Raw genomic sequence first — 15,774 nt, forward strand, 5'->3', positions numbered from 1 at the left:
ATTTTCCGAAAAGAGCTGCGCTATAAAAGTGAACAACTATATAATATCTAGTACATATAGCATAATGTAGAAATAATACAGTGATTGACCATTATTCAATTAAACATATAATATGGGTGGGATGCACATAATATAAAATTGCATGCAACTATTTTTTTATAAGAAAAAGCTTACACCACTAAAATCAAAATATTATCCCTAAGTATAAAGAGTCAATTAGTCCATTTCCAGAAGAAACTATTTTCCACATGGTCTCCACTGTGATATTACACACAACACCAATGAAGAAGTGTCACAAAAAGGAGAGGAAGGATCCTCCACCACCAACAATACTGCCGCTTACCAGCTGTTTTGATCCCTTAGATGAGATCAGGTATCGCCAATGGCTTGTCACCCAGCCAAAGTTTAAGGAGCAAAGAGGGTAAATCCTTTAAAGTATAGTTGTTCACTTTTATAGCGCAGCTCTTTTTGGAAAATTTGTTGACAGGGCAGGCTATAAACATAACTATCTGGGTTATGAGCCACCTATAGTGCCTGTAAAGTGATGGTCACTGATGTGGTGCATGTGCTGTTGGAACATACTTGGAGGTCCGGAGCGGTTATGCTGAGAATCATGGACTTCAATTGGATCCATTTGAAAAGCTGTCAGACAAAATCGATGGTACCCAAGCCTCACTGATAAGGAGACGAATCCTCAAGGTTTGCTTGTAACGCAGCTTTATGGCACTGGACCCCGCAAAATGGAGCCCTGTACAGTGTTTGTTCTCACTAAGATGCTTTCCAGCAGGGTGCTATACAAGTCCAGAGGAGTGGACCCCAGATGTAAGGGAGACTGAGTCCTTGAAGGTCTTGTTTGACATAGCCCGCTATGATGTGTGATGGTTGCCCCCCCCCCCCCCATTATGATTCAGAACCCTGCGGCAGGAATGGTAGGTTTGCACTTGCAGTTTTTCTTTAAAAAAAAGGAGATCTGACTGTCTGGTTATTCTCCCGGCAGCCAATGGGGCAGTGTGCTATTTGGTCTGGCCAGGTCGTGCTCTGTGTGTGTCTCAGTGGTATTGGGCTGCAGTTTTATTAACCAGCCGCTAGAGGGCGCATGGTCACTCGGTATAGCCTACTCTTGTGCAGTGTAGGCGGGAAGTAGAAGCGTGGCCATTTTTGGTTATGATTGAAGTCACGCGTGGGCTGAAGTCACGCACGAGGCTCCTAGAGACACGGAGCAGTCTATGGCTGGATAATGAGGTATGAGTACTACCTATGGGAGAGCTGCAAGACCATACAGGACACAATCATATACTGCATTAATGCATAATAAAGGCATACTTGTAATCTTACTGCATATACTTGCTTGTAAAAATGTTTGTCAATACACCCCTGCACGAGTATCGGTGCACTTAAAGACTTGTGTCTCCAGAGTAGCTTGCATTTGATCTGCATGAGCTTACATTTAGGCTGCCCTGAAGCAGCAAAGAGGCTGCATTCAGGAATGCGTAGGATACATTTATGCTTGGCTAGTCCTGCAAAACTGGTAAGGGGTCAAGTGCAGTTGGGCAGGTGCAGCATATGTCATTATGGCATGCATACCTGTATAATTGTAGCACTTACATGCGTTATTTGCAATGAAATGCATACTTACATGCATATTTGCATTAAACTGAATACATACATGACTACTTGCATTGAGCTGCATACTCAGATGCTTACTTGTATTGAACTACATACTTTACATGCATATTTGCATTGACCTGAAAACTTACATGCTTACTTGCATTGAACTGCATATTTACATGTATATTTGCTTTGAACTGCATACTTCCATGTGTATTTGCATTGAACTGCATACGTACATGCCTACTTGAATATTTACATGCATACTTGAATTGAACTGCATACTTTACATGCTTATTTGCATTGAACTGCATGCTTGCATGCATATTTGGATTGAACTGCTTACTTACATGCCTACTTGCATTGAACTGCATGCTTACATGTGTATATACATTGAAATGCATACTTACATGCTTACTTGCATTGAACTGCATACTTACTTGCCTTGAACTGCATAATTACATGTGTATTTGCATTCCACTGCATACTTACATGTATATTTGCATTAATCTGCATACTTACATGTGTACTTGCATTGAACTGCATACGTACATGTCTACTTGCTTTGAACTGCATACATACATATGTATTTGCACTGAACTGCACATTTACATGCCTACTTGCATTGAGCTGCATACGTACATGTATATTTGCATTGAGCTGCATACTTGCATGCATATTTGTATTGAACTGCATAAATACATGCATATTTGCATTGAACTGCATGCTTACTTGCATTGAACTGCGTACTTACCTTCGTATATGCATTGCACTGCATACTTGCATGCTTACTTCCATTGAACTGCATACTTACATGTGTATTTGCATTGAACTACATACTTACATGCCTACTAGCATTGAGCTGCATACTTACATGCTTACTTGGATTGAACTGCACATTTAAACGGATATTTGCATTGAACTGCATACTTTCTTGCACTGAATACTTATGTGTGTATTTGTATTGAACTTCATACTTATATGCTTGCTTGCATTGAACTGCATACTTACATGCTTACTTGCATTGAACTGCATACTTACATGCATAGTTGCATTGAATTGCATACTTATATGAGTACTTGTATACCTGTATCACAGCATTCCTGTGTACCTTCATATCTGTGTACTTACATACCTATATGGTTGCTTAGTGATAGCCCAATATAGTTTGGGTCTGCATCTTTGGGGACTGCGTATTAGGTTTTGGCAAATATAATTGCTACATTATTTAATTATTATACAAGTTAAAAGGCCCCAGAAGGGAGAGGCAGCTGGGGGAGGCAGGTGTACTGCCCTCAGGTCCAGTGGACTCGGGTGATAATCTAGCAGTGTTTGCATCTCCTGATGGACCAGTGGTATCAGGTGTATCTCAGCCACTGTGTTTATTTGGCTTTGCAGTAATTCCTGGCACATTAGAATGTCATTAGGAGAATTTAGCAGTGGCATTGACAGCTGCAATAGACTTCAACTGCATCACCCTGAATGTGCCGGATCTTTGCTGATCTCAGAGTATAAGCAGGATTGAGCCTGCTTAGTACTTGGATGGGAGACTTACCGGGAGTACCAGGTGCTATAAGCTTTTCCCCTCCAGTGTGAAGAAAGCATCTGAGGTTGCTGTGTTTTGAAAGTATCTCGGGCCAGAGGTTGTCACAGTAGTCTCTGAGGTGGTTCACTCCATCTTTAGGTTGACTTCAGCAGAAACCTGGTAGGTTAAGTATGCCTCTTTTGGACTTTCTGGGTCTGCAGCAGCGTAATCAGCCCTTTGCCTTACAGTTGCTCTTGGGGCAGAAGCTAGGAGCTCATTATTGTAAACGCTCAACTGGTAACGGCCCCAAAACCAAATTGGGACATGAGGTCTATCTTAGATCTCAAGAAAAATTTCTAAACATTTTTATGTTTTAGATCGGATCGGTCTATTCAGTGATGGCCTTTCTGCAAGAGGTAGATTTCCAGTGTCCATAGTCATCAATGACACATATCTTCATGTGTCCGTTTTTTCCAGGCTCATCAAAGATTTCTGTGATTTGCAGTAGAAAGTCATCATTTCAGGCTAGCCACAGCTCCCAGAGGGTTCATAAGGCTCCTAGCCCCAGTGCTGGATTTGCTGAAGACGCATGGATCAATATCAGTATATTCCGCTGGCCTAAGTGAACAGCTGTTTCATTCATTTCACTTGAAAATATTATATGCCTGGTGTGAAGCCAGAAAGTGGCAACCGCGGAATTATGTGAGTGGGAGATTTTTCCTTTCTCCAATTAGGATGGGAAATTAGATTGGCCTTAAGTACCATTAAGGGTCAGATATTCTCTCTATCCATTTTTTTTCCAGAGACCGTTGTTTGATTTGTACTTCACGCAGGGCGTGACGCACACAGTCCCGCCTGTCATGCTGCCCTTGTGCCTTTGAGACTTGAACTTGGTCTTGGCTGGCCTTGCAGAAGCCAACTTTTTGAACCAATTCGAGAAAAACTCCATTAGTCCTTTGTTTCAAAAGGTGGTTTAATTGATTACTATTGCTTCAGCAAGAAGAGTGTCAGAGCTGGCAGCTCTTTTGAGTAAGGAGCCGTTCTTGGTCTTGCATCATGATCAGGTGATGTTGCATCCTCATCCATCTTTCTTGCCTAGAGTGGTTCTATCTTTCCCTTGAATCAGGACAGTGTCTTGTCTCTCTTTTTTCCTTGTCCACAGTTGACAGATGAAAGATTGCTGCATATTCTGGATGTAGTTCGGGCGGTCATGATTTACTTGAGTTGTCGGCACAGGTCATAAATCCTGGTTTGTGCTGCCAGAAGAGCTTAGAAAGGGCAGATGGCATCCAGGTCAACTATTTCTCATTGGATTCGCCAGTTAATTAGTCAAGCCTATGGTTTGAAAGGGCAAGGTCCCACCCTTTCTGGTGAGAGTGTTCTCTACATCTTTGGGGCATCTTGGGCTATCTGCCATCAGGCATCAGTGGTTCTGGTTTGCAAGGCCGCTATATAGTCTTTGGTTCATATATTCACAAGATTTTACCAGGTGGATGTCAGAGCCGTGGAGGATACTGCCTTTGGCCTCAGCATATTACAAACGGCAGGGAGGTTCTTCCTTGGTGGTGGTTTCTGTGATGGTGTCTCCCTACCCTCATCGGTATTGCTCTGGGGCGTCCAAAATAGTTATGTTTATAGCCTGCTTTGTGTCCCCTGATGTACAATTAAGAAAATTGGATTTTTCCCAAATACTTACCTGTAAAATCCATTTCTTGGAGTACATTATGGGACACAGAGCTCCATCTCCTCTTTCAGAGAATCCATTGCTTGCTACAAAACTGAGGTACTTTCTATATAGGAGGAGTATTAAAGGGAAGGGCGTCCTGTGTGATTGATGTACCATGTCCATTCACCTATAGGTGGTGCATAACCCAGATAGCTATATTTATAGTCTGCTCTGTGTCCCATCATGTATTTCAAGAAATTGGCTTCACAGGTAAATATCCAAATATATTGCAGTTTACCAATCCTTCAATGTGGTGGCTGCATTGTTTTATTTATTTATTTTTTTAGGCATTTTTCCCTGTTTTCATCTGGTGATCTGACCAAAGCACACTTCCTGTATTAGAATGCCCCCACTTTGAATGAATGAGCACAGGGCCTCAGCAGACAGCAGCATTTCCAGTCTGGAGGGAAGGGGAAAAGGGAGTGTTAGGCCGCGTACACACGCGGGGACTGTTCGCCCAACTTTGTTCGTCAAACAGTTTGAGCGGACAGTCCGCTCAAAATTAGCATGGACGGACTTGGCCACACACGACGAACGAACAGTCCGCTGAAACTTGCGCGATGACGTGAACGGCACGTACGACGGGACTAGAAATACGACGTCCTATACACTGCAATGCAACCTTCGCCGTGTAAATCCTTTCTGAGCATGCGCGGAACTTAGTTTGACGAACAAGCCTACACACGGGCGGACTGTCCGCTCAAACCAAGTTTCAGCGGCCAGTTTTACGGAATTTCCGAAAAACTTTGTTCGTCAGACTGTCCGCTGAAACTGTCCGCTGAAGCCCACACACGAGCGGACTGTTCCCCGAAACACTGTTCAGCGGACAAAGTTGGGCAAACAGTCCCCGCGTGTGTACGCGGCCTCAGATGTACTAGCAGATTTAAATACACTAACAAATTGAAGCCAAATGCCAGATAATGTGTTATAATCAGTTAAACAAACATTTTTTTTTTCTTTTAAGACAAAGGTTTTACATACATACATAAACCTGCTTATTGGAAGCACCCCTGTCAGTGTTAAATGGTTTGTCTTATCCTTGCAAACTGGGGCTAAGCAACCTGTAGATCATGAACAGGTGACTGGTAGATCTCGGTCTGGGCTTGTTGATCCACCATTCCAGAGCATCAAACAGAGTGCAATGTAACGCTGCCTGTTAAGCTGGAGCTGTAGTAGGGAGCAAGAGCCATGTAAGCTGATGCCTCCTACATAGTGCTGGCTCCTGTCTCATTCGGAGTGATACCAACTGCACTCCACCTCTTATCCCAGCTAGCGGTCTCCAGAGTGGTGCCAGCAGCAGGAAAGAAGAGATCTTCGGGTTGAGGTCAGTACTTTGTACGTGCCAGTCAAGTTCTTCCACCGCAAACTATCTCATCCATGTCTTTACGGAGCTTGATTTGTGCACTGGTCCAAATCATAAAGTGAAGGGGGATTATGGTGTGGTTTTTTTTTTCAGGGGTTGGGCTTGGCCCCTTAGTTCCAGTGAAGGGAATTCTTAAGGTCACAGCATGCTGAAAGGTTCGTCTTATCTCAGCCCCTTTTTTTTGTGCTCGAGCTGGACTCTGGTGGTCAATGGAAAAACTCTCTGAGTAATCAAGACACCATACACAGTGTGTGGATGATCAAGAATAAAAAGGTTTATTCCGGCTTCACAGAATAATATGCAATAAACAAAAAGGGGTCGTATAGGGGGAAGGTCCCATGAACAACCAATCGCATTCAAGCATTATGCTATACAATTAATATTAACCTAAAAGATATTCATAGTATTTCTGCCTAGAGACAGACTCAATGTCCCAAATGTGCAATATATGTTCTTAACATGCTATAGCTAAAAATCAACTCTAACCACAGACGCATCCTGCTTCACACTTCGCCTTAGCACTGGTAAACTTGCACAAGCTAGCATGAGATGAAAACATTTTCTAAAACATTATAGATTTGATTCTAAAAACATTACAAATCTAAGGAGTAACTCTACATTTCCTTACACACACCAAGACTTTTTGGACAATTTCATGCTTCCAACTTTGTGGGAACAATTTGGGGATGGCTCCTTTCTATACCAACATGATTGTGTGTCAGTGCGCAAACAAGGTCCATAAGGACATGGATGAGCGAGTTTGGGGTACAGAAACTTAACTGGCCTGCACAGAGTCCTGACCTTAACCCGATAGAACACCTTTGGGATGAATTAGAGCGGAGACTGTAAGCCAGGCCTTCTTGTCCAGATCAGTGTCTGACCTCACAAATGCACTTCTGGAAGAATAGTCAAACAAGTCTATGGCAAAGCACAGCTAACCCAGTAAAATTGAGGGTGCCCTGCACCCGAGATGCTAGTAAACCTCATCACATCAGTGTGAAAGCAGCTTTCCAGGTGTCTCAGAACAGTAAGATTTTATTTACATTTCCAGTTTTGGGGGTGGTAAAACCTTTCCCTGTGTTTAGCCTTAGGTGTCTGTTAAATGAGTTAGCCAGTTGTATTTGGATAGGCATTATGTGACTTCTCCAGATCCTGTGGCCATCTGGATTGTCCTACGACTTTCCATCTAGCTATTCTGCAGGCAAACATGCAGAACCAAACATTAAAGAGGAACTGCAGTCTGCTCAGATAATTTGTAATAAAAACATCTTTGTCATTCTGAAGCTTCCCTCCAACCACTTTGCATATTATTTTATATATACTGTGATTCTGTACTTGCCAAATATGCTGCAGAAATCTCCATCCACTGAGTCTGGCTGCATCCATTTTAACTGTGGGCAGCTGAAGCTGCTGCCTGTTTACTTCCTGGATTTACACAGACACACAGACACACCTCCAGCTCTGCAGCCCTGATGCTCTCATTGGCCCTCTTATGACCCATAAGCCTTCCCTTTCTGGCAAACTCTCACAAGAGTGAGTGAGAGAGAGAGAGCTGTGCATGACGTCATAAGCCTGGGCTTTTTACCAGTCAAGAAACAGAAAGTGGGCTGTGTAAGGTACAGTATTTACTGACATAAAAAAAAAATAGTTTCTAAAATTAAAACAGCAAGGGCAGAAGATTTAATAGATGGAAAATTGAAAAAAAATTACTGAAGATCCACTAATGTATATGGAAATATTTTGCAATAAAAATCTTATGGCCCTGATTGTTTCCACAGGACCAAGTACTACCTGATGTCTTGCTTTTTTATTAGAAAACTTTTATAAGTAGCCATATTTTCATTCATATAAAAATAAAAAATACATTTGTACAACATTTCTCTCATGTATGACCTAATGAAACAGTTTTTTGTCAAATTATCTGTATAAAAATGATTGTTTCAAATGCCCAGACTGGTCCCTCTACTCTACATATATAATACTGTATAAGGTACCACAATTTCGATTTTTTGATACCTTATAGAGTTTTAGGGCAAACTAATTAAAGACATACATATGCATTCATTTTTTTTTTTATGCAGTAATGTTTTATGCAGTAATGTCTTCAATAATATGAAATAAGTGACTCTTATGCTGCGTACTCACGATTGGAATTCCGGCCAGCAAAAGACCGATGAGAGCTTTTCATCGGAAAATGCAACCGTGTGTATGCTCCATCGATATTTAACTGGCCAAATTTCCGCCAGCAAAAATTTGAGAGCATGTTCTTAATTTTTCTGACGGAAAAACTTTCTATCGAAAATTCTGATCGTGTGTGTGCAATTTCGACGAGCAAAAACTCACGCATGCTCAGATTCAACTATGAGATGGAAGCTATTGGATACTGGGTATTGAACTTCCTTTTTCTAGTCCCGTCATACGTGTTGTACGTCACCGCGTTCTTGACGGTCGGAATTTGGTGTGACCGTGTGTATGTATGAAAACAATCAGAATTTTTTCCGACCAAAATTTTGATCGTCTGTATGTGGCATTACAGCATAAATAGCAAAAAGGAGCTATAACAATGGCATAAAATATACAGCAATGTGTAAAAGCAGTTGAAACGAGAGACCATACCAAATTAAGGTGTTGTAGAACTCATCTGTCCAAAAAATTCATGGGTTTTGAGAGTATGCTTGAAAACTTGAAGGGTTTTTGAGAATTTGATGGCAAATGGAAGAAGTTCTGGAGAAAAGGCAGAAGTGAAAAGTAAGTTCTGGATGCATGAGTAAGAAATGGTACTAGTAAAGAACAAAGATGTTTGTAACTAGTGTAAACATTCTGATTGGGTGCATATCTGGACAGCAAAAAGTTGAAAAGGGAATATTAAATTGATTTATATATATTTTTTCTCTTGTGTAGACATAAAACTTTCATATTATCACTCTTTGTTTTGTAGGCAACAGCTCAAGAATTAGTGATCATGGCACTTATCATGGCAACTTCGGCTATACCTGTTTCTCTGCCCCCATCTTTGACAATCTGCACTCTCTACTCTCAGGCACGATTAAAAAAGCAAGGCATTTTTTGCATCAGTCCTCAGAGGATTATTTTATGTGGACAGCTAAATGTTGTTTGCTTTGACAAAGTAAGTATTTTTACATTTTCAGATGTTGGTCTAAATTCTCATTAGTATAATACATTTAACAAATAAATTATATATTTTGTATAATCTGAGTTGTCCTGCTTCATGGGTAGGCACTGATGATTGGGTGTGATCTGGAAGGATTACACGAGTTAAGAGACATTGATAAAAAAACAAAAAACAAACTATAGTTGTAAACCAATTCTATGGATTGCTTTAGTAATGCATAGTATGCTGTATATCAGTTGAAAGCCCCATGTGTATATAGGTGTGTATATATATATGTATATATATATATATATATATATATATATATATATATATATATATATATATATATATATATATATAGATAGATAGATAGATATACAGTATGTCACAAAAGTGACTACGCCCCTCACATTTCTGTAAATATTTTCTTCTATCTTCATGTGACAAAACTGAAGAAATGACACTTTGCTACAATGTAAAGTAGTGATTGTACATCTTGTATAACAGTGTAAATTTGCTGTCCCCTCAAAATAACTCAACACACAGCCATTAATATCTACAATGCTGGCAACAAAAGTTAGTACACCCCTAAGTGAAATAATGGCCACCATTATTTTCCAGCACTGCCTTAACCCTCTTGGGCATGGAATTCACCAAAGCTTCACAGGTTACCATTGGAGTCCTCTTCCACTCCTCCATGATGACATCACAGAGCTGGTGGATGTTAGAGACCTTGTGCTCCTTCACCTTCTGTTTTAAGGATGCCCCACAGATGCTCAATAGGGTTTAGGTCTGGAGACATGCATGACCAGTGCATCACCTTTACCCTCAGCTTCTTTAGCAAGGCAGTGGTCGTCTTGGAGGTGTGTTTGGGGTTGTTATCATGTTGGAATATATGCATTTTATTCCTCATTAGACTAAGCCCCCATTCACGCTTGAGCGGTTTTATGCTAGTTTCTCTATGCTTTACAATGCCTGACTATGCAGAATCCCATCCTTTCTAATTGTGCCTGTTCAAAGTTTTATACTCAATTGCCTTATCTTTAAAAAAAAGAAAAAAAGAGAGTTTTTTTAACATATTCAGGTGCTTTTTATCCCCTAGATTTCAATGGGAAAATAAAGTTCAAATTATTGATGGACGAATTCCAGAAAAACGGTCAGAATAGAATCGTTATCCATCAATTCATGAAAGGCACAGGAGGAACCACCACCAACACCCAATATTACTGACTCTTACCGTCAGTGCACATAATATATGCACATAGGATAGAATTGCAAAAGATCAGATTTCCAGACTCCTCCTTATCCCAATATGGTTAATCCACATAAGGGGAACCATCCATAAGCAAAAAAAAAAATTTTCTTTGCACTTCTCAAGACTTCCTCAAAAGTGTCCTCAGAAAAGTTAATTTCCCCAATGGCCACCAGCTTCCAAGTTCAAACAGGGGCAGCAAAAACTGCATAGCCTATTATGTGCACTGACAGTAAGAGTCAGTAATATCGGGTGTTGGTGGTGGTTCCTCCTGTCCCTTTCATGAATTGAAGGATAACGATTCTATTCTGACCATTTTTCTGGAATTCATCCATCAATAATTTGAACTTTATATTTATCAATTGTTAAAGCGCTACACCACACTTTATATTTGTTTCCATATTGTATCCAGCAATATTTGTGTTAGCTGCTGTATTTTCTTTGTTTATTTTCTTTTGCTTTTAGCGCAACAAAATTTATTTTTATTACAATGGGAATGCCTTTAAATGCACAATGTAAGTGTTTTCACATGCTTTTTTCAAACCTTCCTTTTCTTTTCCATTCCTTTCTTCCTATAGAACGAATGTTCGAAATAAAAAGTGCTAATTTTAATGGCTAATATGCAAGATATTGTCCTAGAAAGGGGTTGGGGACCTGGCTCCTGCCCCAAGGGACATGGGTCAATGCCTAAAATGCTTTTAAAAATGGCCAGTTTTTCGGGAGCACTGATTTTAATGACGATTAAAGTGAAAAAAAAGTGAAATATTCCTTTAAATATGGTGCCTGGGGGGTGTCTGTAGTATGCCTGTGAAGTGCCATGTGTTTCCCGTGTTTAGAACAGTCCCTTCACAAAATGACATTTAACGGAAAAAAAGTAATTTAAAACTGCTTGCGGTTTTAATGTAATATCTGGTTACATTAAAAAAAGGAAAGACGTGGGGCACCCAGGCCCTATATACTCAGAACAGCAGTATACATGCGGTGCAAACAAGACAGGGACTGTGTAGGTTTGTTGTGTTAAGTAGAATCTGTTTGTAATTTTGAACTGGTACATTTTTAAAGTGTAGCTCCAGTCAAAAAATCTATTTTTAAGCTTTTGGAAAACATAGGGAAGGGTTATCACCCCTGTATCATTTTTTTTGCCGCACATCTTTTTCATCTTTTCCTGTTGTCTCCTTCCATTTGCAAGTAGGAGACATTTGTAGGTTGGATGTTTGAAAGTAGGGGCCTGCCCTATATGCTCTGCATAAATGGCGGAACAAGGTGTTGGTGTTGCCACAACATTGTAAGCTTTCAAAGTGACTCTTGGTAGGCGCTGGAGCTCCCTGCTGTGAACAATTATATCAAGAATTGTAATTACATGCCATTGTTGAACAGTGGTAGAAAAATTGGGCCTTTGGTGGTTGTGGTGGTGGTGCTAGTGCCACAACACTATAACTCCTCACAGTTACTCTCGGTGGGCACAGGAACGAGCCCTGCTGTGAAATATTATATCAAGAATTGTAATTACATGACCCTGTTAAACAGGGGCTGAAAAATTGGGCCTTAGGCACTGCTTTCTGGTGCCATGACACTACAACCTCTTCCAGATACTCTAGGTGGAGTGCAGGAATGAGCCCTGCTGCAAAGCGTTGCATCAAAAATTGTATTACATGCCCCTGTTAAACAGGGGCTGAAAAATTGGGCCTCTACACTGCAACCTCTCCCATATACTCTAGTTGTGCAGAAATTAGCCCTGCTGCAAAGCATTGCATCATAAATTGTAATTACATGCCCCTGTTAAACAGGGTCTGAAAAATTGGACCTTAGGCACTGCAACCTCTCCCATATACTCTAGTTGTAGTGCAGGAATGAGCCCTGCTGCAAAGCATTGCATCAAAAATTGTAATTACATGCCCCTGTTAAACAGGGGCTGAAAAATTGGGCCTTAGGCACTGCAACCTTTCCCATATATTCTAGTTGTAGTGCGGGAATGAGCCTTGCTGCAAAGCATTGCATCAAAAATTTTAATTACATGCCCCTGTTAAACAGGGGCTGAAAATTGGGCTGGTGGCATCACCCAGAACCAAAAATGTTCTTCTAAGATATCAGCGGAGGAGGAAGAGGATAGACAGTCAACATAACAGGACAGTCACTCAGCATCAGCATAGGCATAGTCTTGAAGGGATGTGATATTTCCAAAAAAATATTCGGTTACATCAGCTTCAGGTGCTTGGTAGCTGTGGGTGATCCAAGACTGATTCATCTTTATGAAGGTCAGTCGATCAACCGAGTTGGTGGACAGGCGCACCCTGTGATCGGTAACAAAGCCACCAGCAGCACTGAAGGTGCGTTTCGAAAGAACGCTGGATGCAGGAAAGGCCAGTAGCTCAATTGCATACTGTGCAAGCTCTGGCCAGTGATCCATCCTCAAGACCCAGTAAGCCAGAGGATTTTCGGTGGGAAAGGTGTCCAAGTCTGACGCTGCCCCTAGGTATTCCTGCACCAAGTAAATCAGACGCTGGCGATGGTTGCTGGAACCGATCATACCTTGGGGCTGCGGACTAAAATATTGTCTGAACGCATCGGTCAGATGGCCACCTTCTCCACCGCTCCTTCTGACCGATGCCTCAGCAACACGTTGTCCAGGACCAGGAGTTTGTAACCTCCCAGTCTCTGGGAACGCATTCCACAGACCTTTCTGCAAGGCCTCCTGGAGATGCCTCATCCTCTGCTCCCTCTGCAACGGCAAGATAAGCTCCACAACCTTACCCTTGTACCGTGTATCAAGGAGAGTGGCCAGCCAGTAATGGTCCCTCTCCATGATCCGAAGAATACGAGGATCCTTCCGCAGGCTTTGCAGGATCATTGAGGCCATGCAGCGTAGGTTAGCTGAGGCATTCGGTCCTGAGTCCTCTGGGTCACTAAGGACAACATGATCCGCAGCTACCTCCTCCCAGCCACGTACAAGTCCACGGGTTTCTTGGGACTGTAAATCATCCCTACAAGACTGCTGCTGCTGATGCTGAGTGCCAGCCTCCACCTCCATGCTGACACAATCATCCTCCTCCTCCTCATCCTCTTCCTGTATGATGGGTGGGACAGCAGGAACACTGTCTGGATAAAGGGGGCCTTGAGAGGCAAGGAAGTCCTCCTCTTCCTGCCTCTGTTCTGCCTCAAGTGCCCTGTCCATTATTCCACGCAGCGTATGCTCCAACAGGTCGGCGAGAGGTACAGTGTCACTGATGCATGCACTTTCACTGCTCACCATTCGTGTGGCCTTCTCAAATGGTGACAGGACAGTGCATGCATCCCTGATCATGCCCCACTGGCATGGTGAGAAAAAACCGAGCTCCCCTGACCCTGTCCTGGTGCCGTAGTCGCACAGGTACTCATTGATGGCCCTCTGCTGCGTGTGCAGCCGCTGCAGCATGGCCAACGTTGAGTTCCACCTGGTGGGCATGTCACATATAAGGCGGTTCTTGGGCAGGTTCAACTCCTTTTGGAGCTCAGTCAGCCGAGCACAGGCATTAAATGATCAGCGGAAATACACACAGACTTTCCTGGCCTGCTTCAGGACATCCTGTAAGCCCGGGTACATGCCCAAGAACCGCTGCACCACCAGGTTAAGGGCGTGAGCCACACAGGGCACATGGGTCAGTTGTCCCTGTCGGAGGGCGGAGAGGAGGTTGGTGCCATTGTCGCAAACCACCAATCCTGGCTTAAGCTGGCATGGCGTCAACCTCCTCTCGGCCTTCCCCTGCAGAGCTGAAAAAATATCTGTCCCAGTGTGGCTCCTGTCCAAACCAGTGCAAGCACGGCATGGCATTGTTTTGCCTGCATACTTGCGTAGCCCCTTGAACGCCTACGGAGCACCGCTGGTTCAGAGGACAGAGAACTGGAAGAGGCTATGGAGGAAGAAGAGGAGGGGGTGGAGGAGAGAGGTGTGTCACAACCAGTAGTAACATTTTGGAGGCGTGGTGGCGGAACAACCTCCAACACTACTGTACCTTGTCCTGCATCCTTCCCACCTGCCAGAAGAGTGACCCAATGGGCCGTAAAAGACAGGTAACGTCCCTGTCCATGCCTGCTGGACCATGAGTCAGCGGTAATATGCACCTTACCGCTGACCGACCTGTCCAGCGAGGCAAGGACATTGCCTTCCACATGCCGGCAGAGAGCCGGAATTGCCGGAATTGCCTTCTGTGAGAAAATGGTGTTTGGGGACCTGCCACTGAGGAACCGCACATTGCGCAAACTCACGGAAGGGGGCCGAGTCTACCAACTGAAAAGGTAGCAGTTGAAGTGCTAGCAATTTATCCAAGCTAGCATTCAACCGCTGGGCATGTGGATGGCTGGGAGTGAACCTCTTTCTATGGTCCAGCAGCTGGGGTAGGGAAATTTACCTGCTACAATCGGACGTGACACACCTAATTCTAAACCTCCATTTCTCTCAGCGCAGGTTTCAGAGAGGACTGAAGGTCTAGTGGGGTTGGAGATCCCAGCTGATGAGGAGCAAGGAGAGGTCCGCTTTGTTCTTTGGTGTGGGTCTTTGAGGCTGATGTTTTGGCCATGCGAGATACCTTTGAGACATATGTTGCAAATAGCAGCGATGCAATTTGATGCACTCGTCTCAAAAAGGCCCACACCAAAGAACTTTTAGAATAATGCGCAGAGGCAGCGCCCTGCACAGGCGGAGCTCTGTGGTGTGATTCAGTCGGTGTGCTGCCCCTTAGCTGGCCCCCGGAGGGCATCCTGCCTTGTTGGAGATGTGCTTCCTCCTCCTCCTCCTCCTCTCTCCTACCAGGCACCCATGTGGAGTCAGTGCCCACATCATCCCTTACCTCTTCATCGCTGGAGCAAACCTGGCAGTATGCTGCAGCTTGTGGAACATGACTGCTAGATTGCTGTCCTTCTTAAACATCCCCTCTCTCTGCACTCATGCTACTGCCTTCCTCTAGCTGAGTATCATCATCAGAGCCTACAAAACACTGGGCATCCTCCTAGAGCATGTACCCAACATTGTCCTCAAAGAGTTCAGGGGACTCCTCAGGAGGACATGGTGGGTCTAGGGAAGGAGTCACTGATGATGACATTGAGATGAGGGAAGAGGATGCATTGCCAGCTGCTTTGCTAGTACCCTGAGCCTGGGTGAGAGAGGGTGAGGAGGATGAAGAGGGCTTGGTCATCCACTCTACCAAGTCTT

At 43.2% G+C, this 15,774-nt stretch overlaps 1 protein-coding gene across 1 annotated transcript in view; it reads left to right on the plus strand.

The window, feature by feature from the left end:
• Positions 1–15,774, plus strand: part of LOC143988159 (putative cation-transporting ATPase 13A5) — a 171,535-nt gene that overhangs the window by 67,119 nt on the left and 88,642 nt on the right. Inside the window, exon 12 of the mRNA XM_077487486.1 lies at positions 9,161–9,349. Coding sequence (XP_077343612.1) covers positions 9,161–9,349 — 189 coding nt within the window. The remainder of the gene's footprint in view (positions 1–9,160; positions 9,350–15,774) is intronic.

Source organism: Lithobates pipiens, unplaced genomic scaffold (genome assembly GCF_037356315.1).
Source record: "Lithobates pipiens isolate NorthernLeopardFrog02 unplaced genomic scaffold, aLitPip1_a1.2 Scaffold_18, whole genome shotgun sequence".
NCBI classification, from domain to species: domain Eukaryota; kingdom Metazoa; phylum Chordata; class Amphibia; order Anura; family Ranidae; genus Lithobates; species Lithobates pipiens.